Source organism: Erythrolamprus reginae, chromosome Z, assembly GCF_031021105.1.
Source record: "Erythrolamprus reginae isolate rEryReg1 chromosome Z, rEryReg1.hap1, whole genome shotgun sequence".
Lineage (NCBI taxonomy): Eukaryota > Metazoa > Chordata > Lepidosauria > Squamata > Dipsadidae > Erythrolamprus > Erythrolamprus reginae.
The window spans coordinates 3,552,498-3,565,328 of NC_091963.1; the positions used below are offsets into that span (position 1 = coordinate 3,552,498).

Below are 12,831 nucleotides of genomic sequence, written 5' to 3' on the forward strand. Positions count from 1 at the left end.
ATTCACACACACACACACACACACACACACCCATCAGCATCACTGCTCGAAAATTATTATATATTATATATTATATATTATATATATATATATATATATTTGCTACATTCAAAGCAAATCTCCACCCCCACACTACATGCTAAGAAGGAATGTCAGTTGCTAATATTCATTTGCAAAAACACAGAGATTGGAACTCCAGCCTGATGATGGTAAATGTGATTTTACCGAAACGTCGCATAGACATGCAAAACATTACACAGGGCAAAACCCGAACTCAGAACAATCTACATATATATATATATATATATATATATATATATATATATATATATATATATATATATATATATATATATATATGTAGATTGTTCTAAGTTCAGGTTTTGCCCCGTGTAATATTTTGAACATATATAAATATATATATATATATTATAATGTCCTATCTAGAGAAAAGGATGCGGAAATTTGCATCAAACCAGAATCTGTTTTTGCTTAAGGGTTAAATTAACGGCATGATGGCTAAACCTGGATTTGTTTTACAAGGATGGCTCAACTGTCTGAATCCGTATCATGTCTCTTCTTGGCCGGCAGGTATTGTACGGATTCATCCCGTGTCCGTTTCCGGGATTCTGAAGTTTTGTCTTCTCCGGAAACAAGGCCCTTCCGATGCCTTCGGCTGTGTCGGTCGTGGTCCTTCATTGGCTTGGAGGGAGGCGTCGAACTTCTCTCGCGATGATGCCGGTTGGAGGATTGGTGCGCTGCTCCGTCTGGGGACGACGGTCTATCACGCTGGTTAGGATGCGGAGCAGGTTTGTGTTTCCTGAGAATAGGAATGGGGTAAAAGTCAGGCCATGCAGTTCACAGACAGGACGGCAGCCCTATGTCAGCTCCGGTGCTGTCGAGCGGAAGGGAAGGCCGTTTTGGCCCTAAGAGTGTGAAAAACTGCCCAATGGGCAAACCGGAAGTTTGGAAAAACGAACTTCTGGCTTCCCTGTGGTGGTGTTTTTTGCATTCCGGAGGTTTTAGGGAAGCTTCCTGAAGCCCCGGAGTGCGAAAAACAGCACAAAGGGCAAACCGGAAGTTTGGAAAAATGGACTAACAGTTGTTGTTGTTATTATTATTATTATTATTATTATTAATAATAATAATAATAATAATTTATTTTATTTTATGTATTTATTAGATTTGTATGCCGCCCCTCTCCGTAGACTCGGGGCGGCTAACAACTATAATAAAACAGCATATGACAAATCAAATATTAAAATAACTAAAAAAAACCTTATTAAAAATCAAACATACGCACAAACATACCATGCATAAATTGTATAGGCCTGAGGGGAAAGGAATATCTCAATTCCCCCATGCCTGACGACAGAGGTGGGTTTTAAGGAGCTTACGAAAGGTGAGCAGGGTGGGGGCAGTTCTGATCTCTGGGGGGAGCTGGTTCCAGAGGGTCGGGGCCGCCACAGAGAAGGCTCTTCCCCTGGGCCCCGCCAGATGGCATTGTTTTGTTGACGGGACCCGGAGAAGGCCAACTCTGTGGGATCTAATCGGTTGCTGGGATTCGTGCGGCAGAAGGCGGTTCCGAAGGAATTCTGGTCCGGTGCCATGAAGGGCTTTATTAGAACAGGATCTTGCAGACCGGAATCCCCCAGCCAGCCTGCTCTAAGAGGAGTGGGCTTCAACTACCAGAATTCCCCACCCACAACCTGAAATGATACCTTTTCTCACTATCCGAAGTAGGGTTGTTTGATGACGAAGACTTTCTCTTCTTCTTCTCCTCTTCTTTCTCCTTTGCTTTTCTTTCTTTCTTTTCTTTCATCTTTTTCTTTTTCTTCTTCTTCTTTTTGTCCTTGTCCTTTTTCGACTTCTTGACGGCCTTGCTCCTGCCAGATAAATCAATGAAATGATGAGCCCGCCAAAGAAATAGGTACATCCACACACACACACAGAGTTGACAAGTTTTAAGCATATGGTTTCTAATAGTTTACTAACAAAAAGTTTAAACGATTGTTTTCAATTAAGGGTTTAAAAACTGTTTTTGTTTTTAACATTGGATTTGTATACAGTGATCCCTCTATTATCGCGAGGGTTCCGTTCCAAGACCCCTCGCGATAATCGATTTTTCGCGATGTAGGGTTGCCTAAGTAAAAACACCATCTGCGCATGCGCGCCCTTTTTTCTATGGCCGCGCATGCGTAGATGGTGGAGTTTGCGTTCCCCACCGCCCACGCAAAGGGGAAACCCCGATTCGGCTCCTCGCTGCTGCTGCGCTACCGAGCAGATCAGCTGCTGGGCGGCCGAAGGAACCTTCCCTGGGTCTTCCCCCTCTTGCTGGCGGGCGGGCGAGCAGCGGGCATCAGCGAGGAGCCGGGGTTTCCCCTTTGCGTGGGCGGCCGGGAAGACCCAGGTTGGGGGTTCGGGGGGGTGCTGGGAAGCCCCCCAGGCCGGCTGCGACCTTTTAAAACAGCCGCGCCGCTTCCCAGCTGAGTCCCGAAGCCAAACCCGGAAGTGGTTTTTATTTTAATTAATATTTTTTTAAAAAAATCGCGATATAGCGTTTCGCGAAGATCGAGATCGCGAAACTTGAGGGATCGCTGTATTGTATTAGTGACTTTTAAATTATTAGATTTGTTGCATATTGTTTTATTGTTCTTGTGAGCCGCCCCGAGTCTACGGAGAGGGGCGGCATACAAATCCAATAAACAAACAAACAAACAAACAAACAAACAAACAAACAAACATACATACATACATTTTACTGTTGTGAGCCGGGGCCTTATTTTCAGGGAAGCACAGTATTACCGTTGTAACTTTGAACAGTCCCTAAGCATGCTGTTGTAAGTCAAGGACTACCTGAGAATCAATAAAAATAAAAATAAAAAGAAAATAATAAAGTATAGAGGGGTGACTCACTCTATCGCCTTGTTTTCCTCATCCAGATTTTTCGGAGGAGTTGAGGGTTTGGCAGCTTCCGTCACTCGCTGATGCTGAAATTTCCGAGAGAAAACAGATTTTTTTTAAAAATTGCAGACAGAAGGTTAGGAAAGCAGTAAGACAACAACGCTGGATCTGCCACAACGCTGCGCGGCCACAACACAACTTACTGTAAACACAGCTAGGCCCAACTTGGCAGCTTCTTTATCTTCCTTGGAAAACACCATACTTCCACCAACGGCCCTAAAAAGAGTTAAAATGGAATGAAACAGCAACAGGTTTTTAATTTTTCCTATTGCTTTTTTTTAATAGTTGGTCACCCCGAGAGGAAAATCTTGTTTTCAGAGGGTGCCAGAACAGGACATGTTTTTATTTACTATTACTATTATTACTATTATTACTATTATTATTATTATGTCAATACAACACAGCAAACGAGATCACTATGCTGGATTTCGTATTTCATCACCAGTCGGGCGCTTCCCAAGCACCTAGGACTGCGGGATGTAGCGGCGAATTATGTTTGCCGATCCCAGTAAAGCGGCCTTTTGCAATTGACAGATGGAGATTTTGTCAATTCCAATGGTTTTCAAATGTCCGCTGAGATCCTTTGGCACTGCGCCCAGCGTGCCACGTACCACTGGGACCACTTTCACTGGCTTATGTCAGAGTCGTTGCAGCTCGATTTTTAGATCTTCGTATTTCGCTAATTTCTCTAGCTGCTTCTCCTCAATTCTGCTGTCTCCTGGGATTGCGATGTCGATGATCCATACTTTCTTTTTCTCCACAATTATTATTATTATTATTATTATTATTATTATTATTATCATCATCATCATCATCATCATTATCAACTATAAAACAAAACAAAACAACAATAATAATAATAATTGGATAATTGGATTTCTAGGCTGCCCTTCTCCAGGGAACTCAGCGCAGCTTACAGCATAAAAAGAATACAAAATAGAGTTATAAAATCCAACCCTAAAAGCTAAATTTGAAGATCCAAATGTTTAAAACCTAATCTTAAAACCCCAAAATATTCAACCGGCTTCATCCCATCAGTTTCCGGTCACAATTCAAAGTGTTGGTTATGACCTATAAAGCCCTTCATGGCACCGGGCCAGATTATCTCCGGGATTGCCTTCTGCTGCACGAATCCCAGCGACCAGTTATGTCCCACAGAGTGGATCTTCTCCGGGTCCCGTCAACTAAACAATGTCGCTTGGCGGGGCCCAAGGGAAGAGCCTTCTCTGTGGCGGCCCCGGCCTTCTGGAACCAACTCCCCCCAGAGATTAGAATTGCCCCAACCCTCCCTGCCTTTCGTAAGCTCCTTAAAACCCACCTTTTCTGCCAGGCATGGGGAAACTGAGATATTCTTTCCCCCTAGGCCTTTACAATTTTATGCATGGTATGTCTGTATGTATGTTTGGTTTTATAATAAGGGTTTTAACTGTTTTAATATTGGATTGTTATATGCTGTTTTTATTACTGTTGTTAGCCGCCCCGAGTCTACGGAGAGGGGCGGCATACGCATCCAATAAATAAATAAATCACAGTCATGCTGTGGGCCAGAGCAGATTATCACCACTCAAAGGCCTCAAGCCTGCCGGCAATGGTGTGTTTTCAAAACCTTTCGATAGGCCGGGAAGGTGGGGGAAGTGTGAATCTCACACAGGGGTGGAGTTGGTTCTAAAGGACCGGAGCCACCACAGAGAAGCCTCTTCCCTTAGGCCCTGCCAGGCGACATTGCTTGGCTGACGGGACCTGAAGAAGGCCCACTCTGTGGGATCTGACTGGTCGCTGGGATACATGAGGCGGGAGACGCTTTCGATTTTGGAACGAAGGCGCCGCTGTTAAAAGCTACACAAAATCCATCCCTGCGATCCTTGGCCTATAAACCTGTAGGAAATTCCGAGACGTGTGCGTAGTTGCGCACCCCTATGCGAGATCCAGCTTCTGCACATGCGCAGTAGGTGAAATCTTACGTGAGGGCGCTCTCTAGTCTACTCCAGCCTGGCTTTGGGGCCTCGAGGGTGGAACTGTCCCAAACTTTCTTGGGCTGAGAAGAAGCCGGTTCCTGGTCCAGCGGCTGGCAAACCACTGGCCCACGCTGTCTCGAAACGCTTACCGTGAGCTGCCCAACCCCATGAGGCGGTCCACGTTCTTTTCGTCAGCATCTCCTTCATTGCGTTTGCAAACTTCGGCGAGCTCCTGGGGGACACAATTACAGGCAGGCATGAGGCCACTAGACTGCCCTGTGTATCCTTTGGGCCCTCGACTTACAACCAGTTCGTTTAGCGACCAAAGTTACAACAGCCTAATGCACAGTATTTGTACATCAGGCAGCCCCTTGGTGTGCAAAAAAACCACAAAGTATTTTTTTTAATTAATATTTTTTTAAAAACTGTGGCATAGACTTTTCACGAAGTTCGGACCCGCGAAAATCGAGGGAACACTGTGCTTATTTTTATTCTGTTGCTATTTACTACGAAACCTGGGATTCCGTGCATTAAAAATCACATTTGAGACAAGACTGGAACAGCCGTTTTTCTGAAATGGTATAGGACAGTGATGGCAAACCTTTTTTCCACTCAGGTGCCAAAAGTATGTGCGCGCGTACACAGTTGCACATGTCATTCTGTGGGCGCCGCCATCTTTTTTTTTTTTTTTAATTATTTAAAAATTATTTTTTAATTTTTTTTTTTCTTTTGAGCATGGACAGAAGCCAAATTTTCGGCAACGTGCATGCGGTTGCCATCATGTTTTTGGCATTTTATTTTTTAAAAATGTAAAAAAAAAATTTTTTTTTAATGCAGGAGGAAGCGAACCAGCAGCGAGGTAAGTTAAAACTCACCCCCGATTCTGTTACTTTAAAAAAAAAATCAACGAAATACCTCTTTACTCAGTCCGGTCGGCTCCTTTTTCACATTCTTGTAACCTCTGCAAAATGACAACACACAGTAAACGGGTGAAATAACATTAAAAAGAAATGTATTTATTTATTTATTTTGTCCAATACACAATGAGGGTTTAGTGGGTGTGAAAATCATAGATTTTCACGGGTACAGGTATGACGGTCTTGGTATATTCGGGTTTCTTCCCGTGTAGGATTTAGAAATTTCTGGCGACGTTTTGACGAGGTCCCACTCGTCATCTTCAGGCTGGTGCTTCTGTCCTTGTTCTAGGGCGAATACACAAGGACAGAAACACCAGCCTGAAGATGATGAGTGAGACCTCGTCGAAACGTCGCCAGAAATTTCTAAATCCTACACGGGAAGAAACCCGAATATACCAAGACCGTCAGATATATACACATAGTAAAATGCATGATGAAGGTTATAGAGGAGATACTCATAGTAAAATATATCTAAGAAAGAATAGAAAGGAAGGTATAGTAATAGAACATATCAATGAAAGAATAGAAGAAGAGATATAGGAATAGAAGAAAGGTATAGGAGATGTAGGGGAGCAATAGAACAATATAGGATATAGGAGAGCAATAGGACAATAATTCAACTTGGAATTAAGGAGAAATTTCCTGACAGCCCCCTCTGCTTCTATACGGGGCTAATTCTCCCAATTCCAGAACCCAGGTGGTTATAGGGGGAAAAATGTATATGTCTTGTTTGATAGAATATGTGTCTTGTTTGACAGAATGAGAGTGGCTGCCTTCTTAATTAAACTGGGGTTTTAAATTATTAGCTTTTTAGTGCAACATTAGATTTAGGATATTTTTGTTGTTTTCTATATGTTCTAAGCCGCCCCGAGTCTCCGGAGAAGGGCTGCATATAAATCCAGTTAATAAATTTATTATTTATTTACTTATTCGATTTTTAATGCCGCCCTTCTCCTTAGACTCAGGGCGACTCACAACATGTTAGCAATAGCACTTTTTTTTAACAGAGCCAGCCTATTGCCCCCACAATCTGGGTCCTCATTTTACCCACCTCGGAAGGATGGAAGGATGGGTCAACCTTGAGCCGGCGGTGAGATTAAATAAAATAATAAATAAAAATGGAAAAGAAATTGATTTCCTTAACTGCTCATGTAGTGGGTATTAATTTTTCCTGAGCTTCATGGTTTTCTTGTAGACTTTTCATTAGACAAATAGGGGAGGGGAGTTTGCAAAGAAGAATAGGTGGAGACATTTCATAACCCAACTAGGGAGCCTCATCAGGGCAAGGAGGAGGACTGTGGGTTTCTTGATGCTCTCTGATCTGGGTGGTTCTCTTCAAGACATTTAATAACCAAAGTAGGTAATATCATCAGAATATTGATGTTTCCCAGGAGCTAGAATCCCTCCACTTCTTCTACCACTGATGATGTCACCTTGCTGGATCACTAAACATCTTCATGAAAACCACCGAGCTCAGAGAGAACCCCTCACATCAACTCCGAGCCACAAATATTCTCCTTTATCAGTACTATTTCTTCCCTCCAGACAAAATCTCTCTGCCGCTACTTCATCCATACCTACTCCTCACAATTTCTAATCTCTCTAGAGCAGAGGCCATTTTAAGACTACTGGACTTCAACTCCCATAATTCTTTAGCCAGCCATGAATGATAGCGTTGGGAGAGGCAAGAAGGGCCATCTCAGTCAGGGGTCTCCAACCTTGGCCATTTTAAGACTTGTGGACTTCAATTCCCAGAATTCCTTAGCCAGCCTTTCCAACCTTGACCACTAAGACTTGTGGACTTCAACTCCCAGAATTCCTCAGCCAGCCATGAATGATAGAGTTAGGAGAGGCAGGAAGGGTCATCTAAGACAGGGCTCTCCAACCTTGGCCATTTTAAGACTAGTGGACTTCAATTCCCAGAATTCCTCAGCCAGCCATGAATGATAGAGTTGGGAGAGGCCAGAAAGGTCATCCAAGGCAGTCTTAAAGAGACCAAGGTTGGAGACCCCTGCTCAAGACTTACGTGAAGCTATTTAGATCTGAAACTTACAGAGCTGCCATCATAGCCTCTTGTTCCGCCTGCCGGATGGCGTTCAGCTCCTCTTTGCTGGACAAAGATGCATCAGTTATCTTCTCCTTGGCATACCAGGTGAGGTCTTTGCCCTTCTGCCAACGGCCCACCGGGGCCATCAAGGAATTCCCTGAAAGACAAGCAAAATAATTACTTCCAATGTCAGAGCAGTTAAGGAAAGAGTTCTTGGTTTTTCTGAATAATTTCTAACTGGCTGGGAAATATCTAAAGGAGGCCATGGTGTTTCTCTGAGCTTGTTTGTTTTCTTGTAGACATCTCATGAACCAACTAGGGAACGTTATCTGTGCCAGTAGGAAGCAGGGCGTAGGAAGAGGAGGGAGGAGAAAGGGTTGAAGTTGCCAACACTGAAAAAATATTGCTGGAGAGGCAAGCTGAGCAACTCTGGGAGTTGAAGGCCAAGCATCTTAAAGCAGTGTTTCCCAACCTTGGCAACCTGAAGATATTTGGACTTCAACTCCCAGAATTCCCCAGCCAGCAAATGCTGGCTGGGGAATTCTGGGAGTTGAAGTCCAGGTATATTCAAGTTGCCAAGGTTGGGAAACACTGTCTTAAAGCATATGGTAGATGGGACAATTTTAGCAGCTGAAGGCTACACTTCTTAAAGCATGCCAGCTCGGGAATTCTGGAAGTCCTCGCCTCTTAAAGCATCCTGGCTGGGGGATTCTGGGAGTTCAATCCACCCCTTTTCAAGTTTCCAAAATTAAACATAGTAAATAAAGAAAAAGGCTTCACTGTTTTAATCTAATTTAGCAAAGCTGCCAATTGTTTATTATTATTATTATTATTATTTAGATTTGTATGCCGCCCCTCTCCGAGTCGGCTCAATTTGCATCTGGAGAGATTTTAGCCCAGCAATTCTGCTCTTGAAACAGATGTAGAGTCAGTTCACAAGATCGGATTAAACAAATCACGAATCAGAGAGGCTAACCAAGATAGTTTTCACGTTGTTTGTCTGTCTTCACGTCTTCCCATTTGAACTGGTCCTGCCCTCCTCTCACGCCACTTCGGGAGGAGCCAAACATGGTTAACCAGGATCTAAAAAAAGAAGACAGTTTAAAGTAGTTTAAACTCCAGTCTAGTCACGAAATTGGGAGTTCTGTGAAGCTAGTGGCTTACTAGCATTCATTATTTGCCCAAGACCAGTGTTATGCATGAGTCCTTAATTTACGACCACAATATAGTCCAAACTTTTATTGGTAAGCAAGTTAAAGAAGTTATGTCCCATTTTACAACATTTCTTGCCGTGGTTGTTAAATGAATCAGCACTAAGTTACTCACATTGTTGCTAAGTGAACCTGGCTTCCCCACTGAGAGGATTACGTAACCCAGGGAGTCTGCAACCGTCATAAATAGCAGCTTGTTACCGAGAAACCAGACTTTCTCATGTGATCACACATCAGTTGTAAGTGTGATAAAAAAATGGAAATGAGTCACTTTTTTTCAGTGTTGCTGTAATGACTGCTTCAGCTTCAATCACAACAACACATGAGCACACAACAGACACAAACTTAAAGTAAACTGCTCTAAACTCGACTGCAGGAAATAGGACTTTAGTAACCGAGTAGTTGATGCATGGAACTCACTACCAAACTCTGTAGTATCATCACCTAACCCCCAAAACTTTACTCTTAGACTCTCTAATGTTGACCTCTCCCGATTACTAAGAGGTCAGTAAGGGGCGTGCATAAGTGCACCAGCATGCCTTCCGTCCCCTGTTCTAATGTTTCTCTTTCACTGGTATAATATTTATATATTATGTCTTTGTATATCACCAATACATATTTGACAAAACAAATAAAATAAATAAACTTTGTACACTAAACTAAAGATTGTAACTCAAAGACTATGAGGTCCATTATGGTTTGAAGCATTTGCTGTCTCAAATGCGGTGTCAGTCCACATTTTAAAGAGAGAGAGAAAAGAACAGTCAAAAGATGTCATAGAATAGACCAAGGGTTTTCACCCCCTGGCAACTTTAAGTGTTGTGGACTTCAACTCCCAGAATTCCTCAGCCAGCAATGAATGATAGAGTTGGAAGAGGCCAGAAGGGCCATCTAAGACAGGGGTCTCCAACCTTGGCCACTCCCACTTTAAGTCGCTGCACTTCAACTCCTAGAATTCTGGGAGTTGACGTCCACAAGTCTTAAAGTGGCCAAACTTGAGACCCCTGTCTTAGACCCCTGATTGTTGATTGGTTGACTGTGTGCCTGTTTTTTATATACAGTATACTGTTTTTATGAGATTATTAATTTAAATTGTAACTAGATGGGTGGGCATTGGATTTGGTATTATGTACTGTACTGTTTTTTTTTAAATTATTGTTGTGAGCCGCCCCGAGTTTGCGGAGAGGGGCGGCATATAAATCCAATAAACCAACCATAACCATAACCCCTGTTCTCAATCTTGGCTATTTAATAGTTGTGGACTTCAGTTCCTACAATTCCCCATCCTGGAATTCTGGGAGTCCATGCATCTTTAGCAGAGGTTTAAAAACCATATACTAATGAGAAGTGGAGATATACCAGATTCACAGAGGTAGGCAAAGTTGGCTCTTCTATGACATGTGGACTTCAAATCCCAGAATTCCTGAACTAGCATGATTGGCTCAGGAATTCTGGGAGTTGAAATCCACAAGTCATAGAAGAGCCAACATTGCCTACCCCTGCCCCAGAATAGAAACAAGAAGATTGACAGCAGAAAAAGACCTTGTTGTCCATCTAGTCTGCCCTTATACTATTTCCTGTATTTTATCTTAGGATGGATATATGTTTATCCCAAGCATTTTTAAATTCAGTTACTGTGGATTTACCAACCACGCCTGCTGGAAGTTTGTTCCAAGCATCTCCTACTCTTTCAGTAAAATATTTTCTCACATTTCTTCTTATCTTTCCCCCAACTCAACTTGTTCCTATTAAAAACTCTTCCTTCCCGAACCTTATTTAACCCTTTAGCATATTTAAATGTTTCAATCCTGTCCCCCTTCCCTTCCGTGCTCCAGACTATACAGATTAAGTTTATGAAGTCTTTCCTGATAAGTTTTATGCTTAAGACCAGGGGTCCCCAAACTTGGCAACTTGTGGACTTCAACTCCCAGAATTCTCTAGCCAGCTATCCTGGCTGGAGAATTCTGGGAGTTGAAGTCCACAAGTCTTAAAATTGCCAAGTTTGAAGACCTTCCACCATTTTTGTAGCCCGTCTCTGGACCCGTTCAATTTTATCCATATCTTTTTGTAGGTGAGGTCTCAAAAAGAGATTGATCAAATTGAAGGGGTCCAAAGACGGGCTACAAAAATGGTGGAAGGTCTGAAGCATAAAACTTATCAGGAAAGACTTCATGGACTCCATCTGTATAATGTCAAGCCGCCCCCAACATAACCCTCCCGCCCCCCACTTTCTCGTTTTCACCCCCAAACGCGGAAAGGGGTGCAATTCTGCCAGCTGGAATCCTCCCCTCTCCCTCGCCCAATTCTAGCATGGATACACCCCACCCGGCTGGGGAGCATGGGTTTTTTTCACATTTCCCAGTTTGCAGACCTCAGGGCTGGTGCACGAGCTCCCCATTGCATTGCAAGGACCCCGCTATTTTAAGGGGAGCCCCCCCCCCAAGTAAAGGACGACAAACCCCCCACCCCACCTCCAAAAACTCACCAGCCAGTTCAACCCAACCCAGCAACCTTAACTGCAGCTTCACGTGCAAAATCCATCCGTCGCTTCCGCAAGCTTGGGCGGGACCATCCGTTTTTGTAGGGGGGGGGGGACGACGAAACGGGCTGGACCAATCGGCTGAAAGAGTGGGGAGAAAATTACGAATTGAAAATTGCTTTCGCTACGGCCCCGCCTCCAAGTCAGCGTCTCCACTCAGAAGTTTTCAGTTTGTTTTTAAAAAGAAAAGGAAAAAGGAACAACAACAAAAAGGGAGAAACAAACTAAGCAATGATTTTTTTAAAATCCCCCAATTCCGGAAGTATTTTTTTCTAGCCACATGGGGGAATTTGTAGTGGCTGGGGATGTTGGACTTTGTAGTCCCCGACACACACCCAAGCACGCACGCACGCACGCACGGGGCGGTAAGCTCGGGTTTGTTTGGGAACTGCTGTTGCATCTGAGGTGTCCAGTTGGTGCTTCTTGGGTTAGTACTCAAAGTCCCATGATCCCCAGCAGGAAAGGGCGCGGTGGATGATATCATACGGGCTACAAGAATGGTGGAAGGTCTGAAGTATAAAACGTATCAGGAAAGACTTAATGAACTCAATCTGTATAGTCTGGAGGACAGAAGGAAAAGGGGGGACATGATCGAAACATTTAAATATGTTAAAGGGTTAAATGAGGTTCAGGAGGAAAGTGTTTTTAATAGGAAAGTGAACACAAGAACAAGGGGGCACAATCTGAAGTTAGTTGGGGGAAAGATCAAAAGCAACATGAGAAAATATTATTTTACTGAAAGAGTAGTAGATCCTTGGAACAAACTTCCAGCAGACGTGGTTGGTAAATCCACAGTAACCGAATTTAAACATGCCTGGGATAAACATATATCCATTGTAAGATAAAATACAGGAAATAGTAAAAGGGCAGACTAGATGGACCATGGGGTCTTTTTCTGCCGTCAGTCTTCTATGTTTCTATGTTTCTATATATATTCTCTCCCTCCCATCTACTTCTCTTCTTTTTTACTTTCTATCTTTATATATATTACTTAATGTCTATTCTCTTCCATATGCATTGGTTGCCGATCAGTTTCCGGTCACAATTCAAAGTGTTGGTTATGACCTATAAAGCCCTTCATGGCACCGGACCAGAATATCTCAGGGACCGCCTTCTGCTGCACGAATCCCAGCGACCAGTTAGGTCCCACAGAGTGGATCTTCTCCGGGTCCCGTCAACTAAACAATGTCGCCTGGCG

At 43.3% G+C, this 12,831-nt stretch overlaps 1 protein-coding gene across 1 annotated transcript; it reads right to left on the reverse strand.

Annotated features, from left to right (window-relative positions):
* Nucleotides 1–464: 464 nt before the first annotated feature.
* On the reverse strand, nt 465–11,662 carry CZH1orf35 (chromosome Z C1orf35 homolog). The gene is made up of 9 exons (XM_070729853.1): nt 11,580–11,662; nt 8,860–8,966; nt 7,890–8,040; nt 5,835–5,880; nt 5,069–5,151; nt 3,108–3,180; nt 2,917–2,990; nt 1,722–1,886; nt 465–820 (listed from the first exon to the last, which is right to left on the reverse strand). Exons 2-9 carry the CDS (start codon nt 8,951–8,953, stop codon nt 550–552), a joined length of 957 nt encoding a protein of 318 aa, XP_070585954.1. The 5' UTR covers nt 8,954–8,966; nt 11,580–11,662; the 3' UTR covers nt 465–549.
* Nucleotides 11,663–12,831: the final 1,169 nt, after the last annotated feature.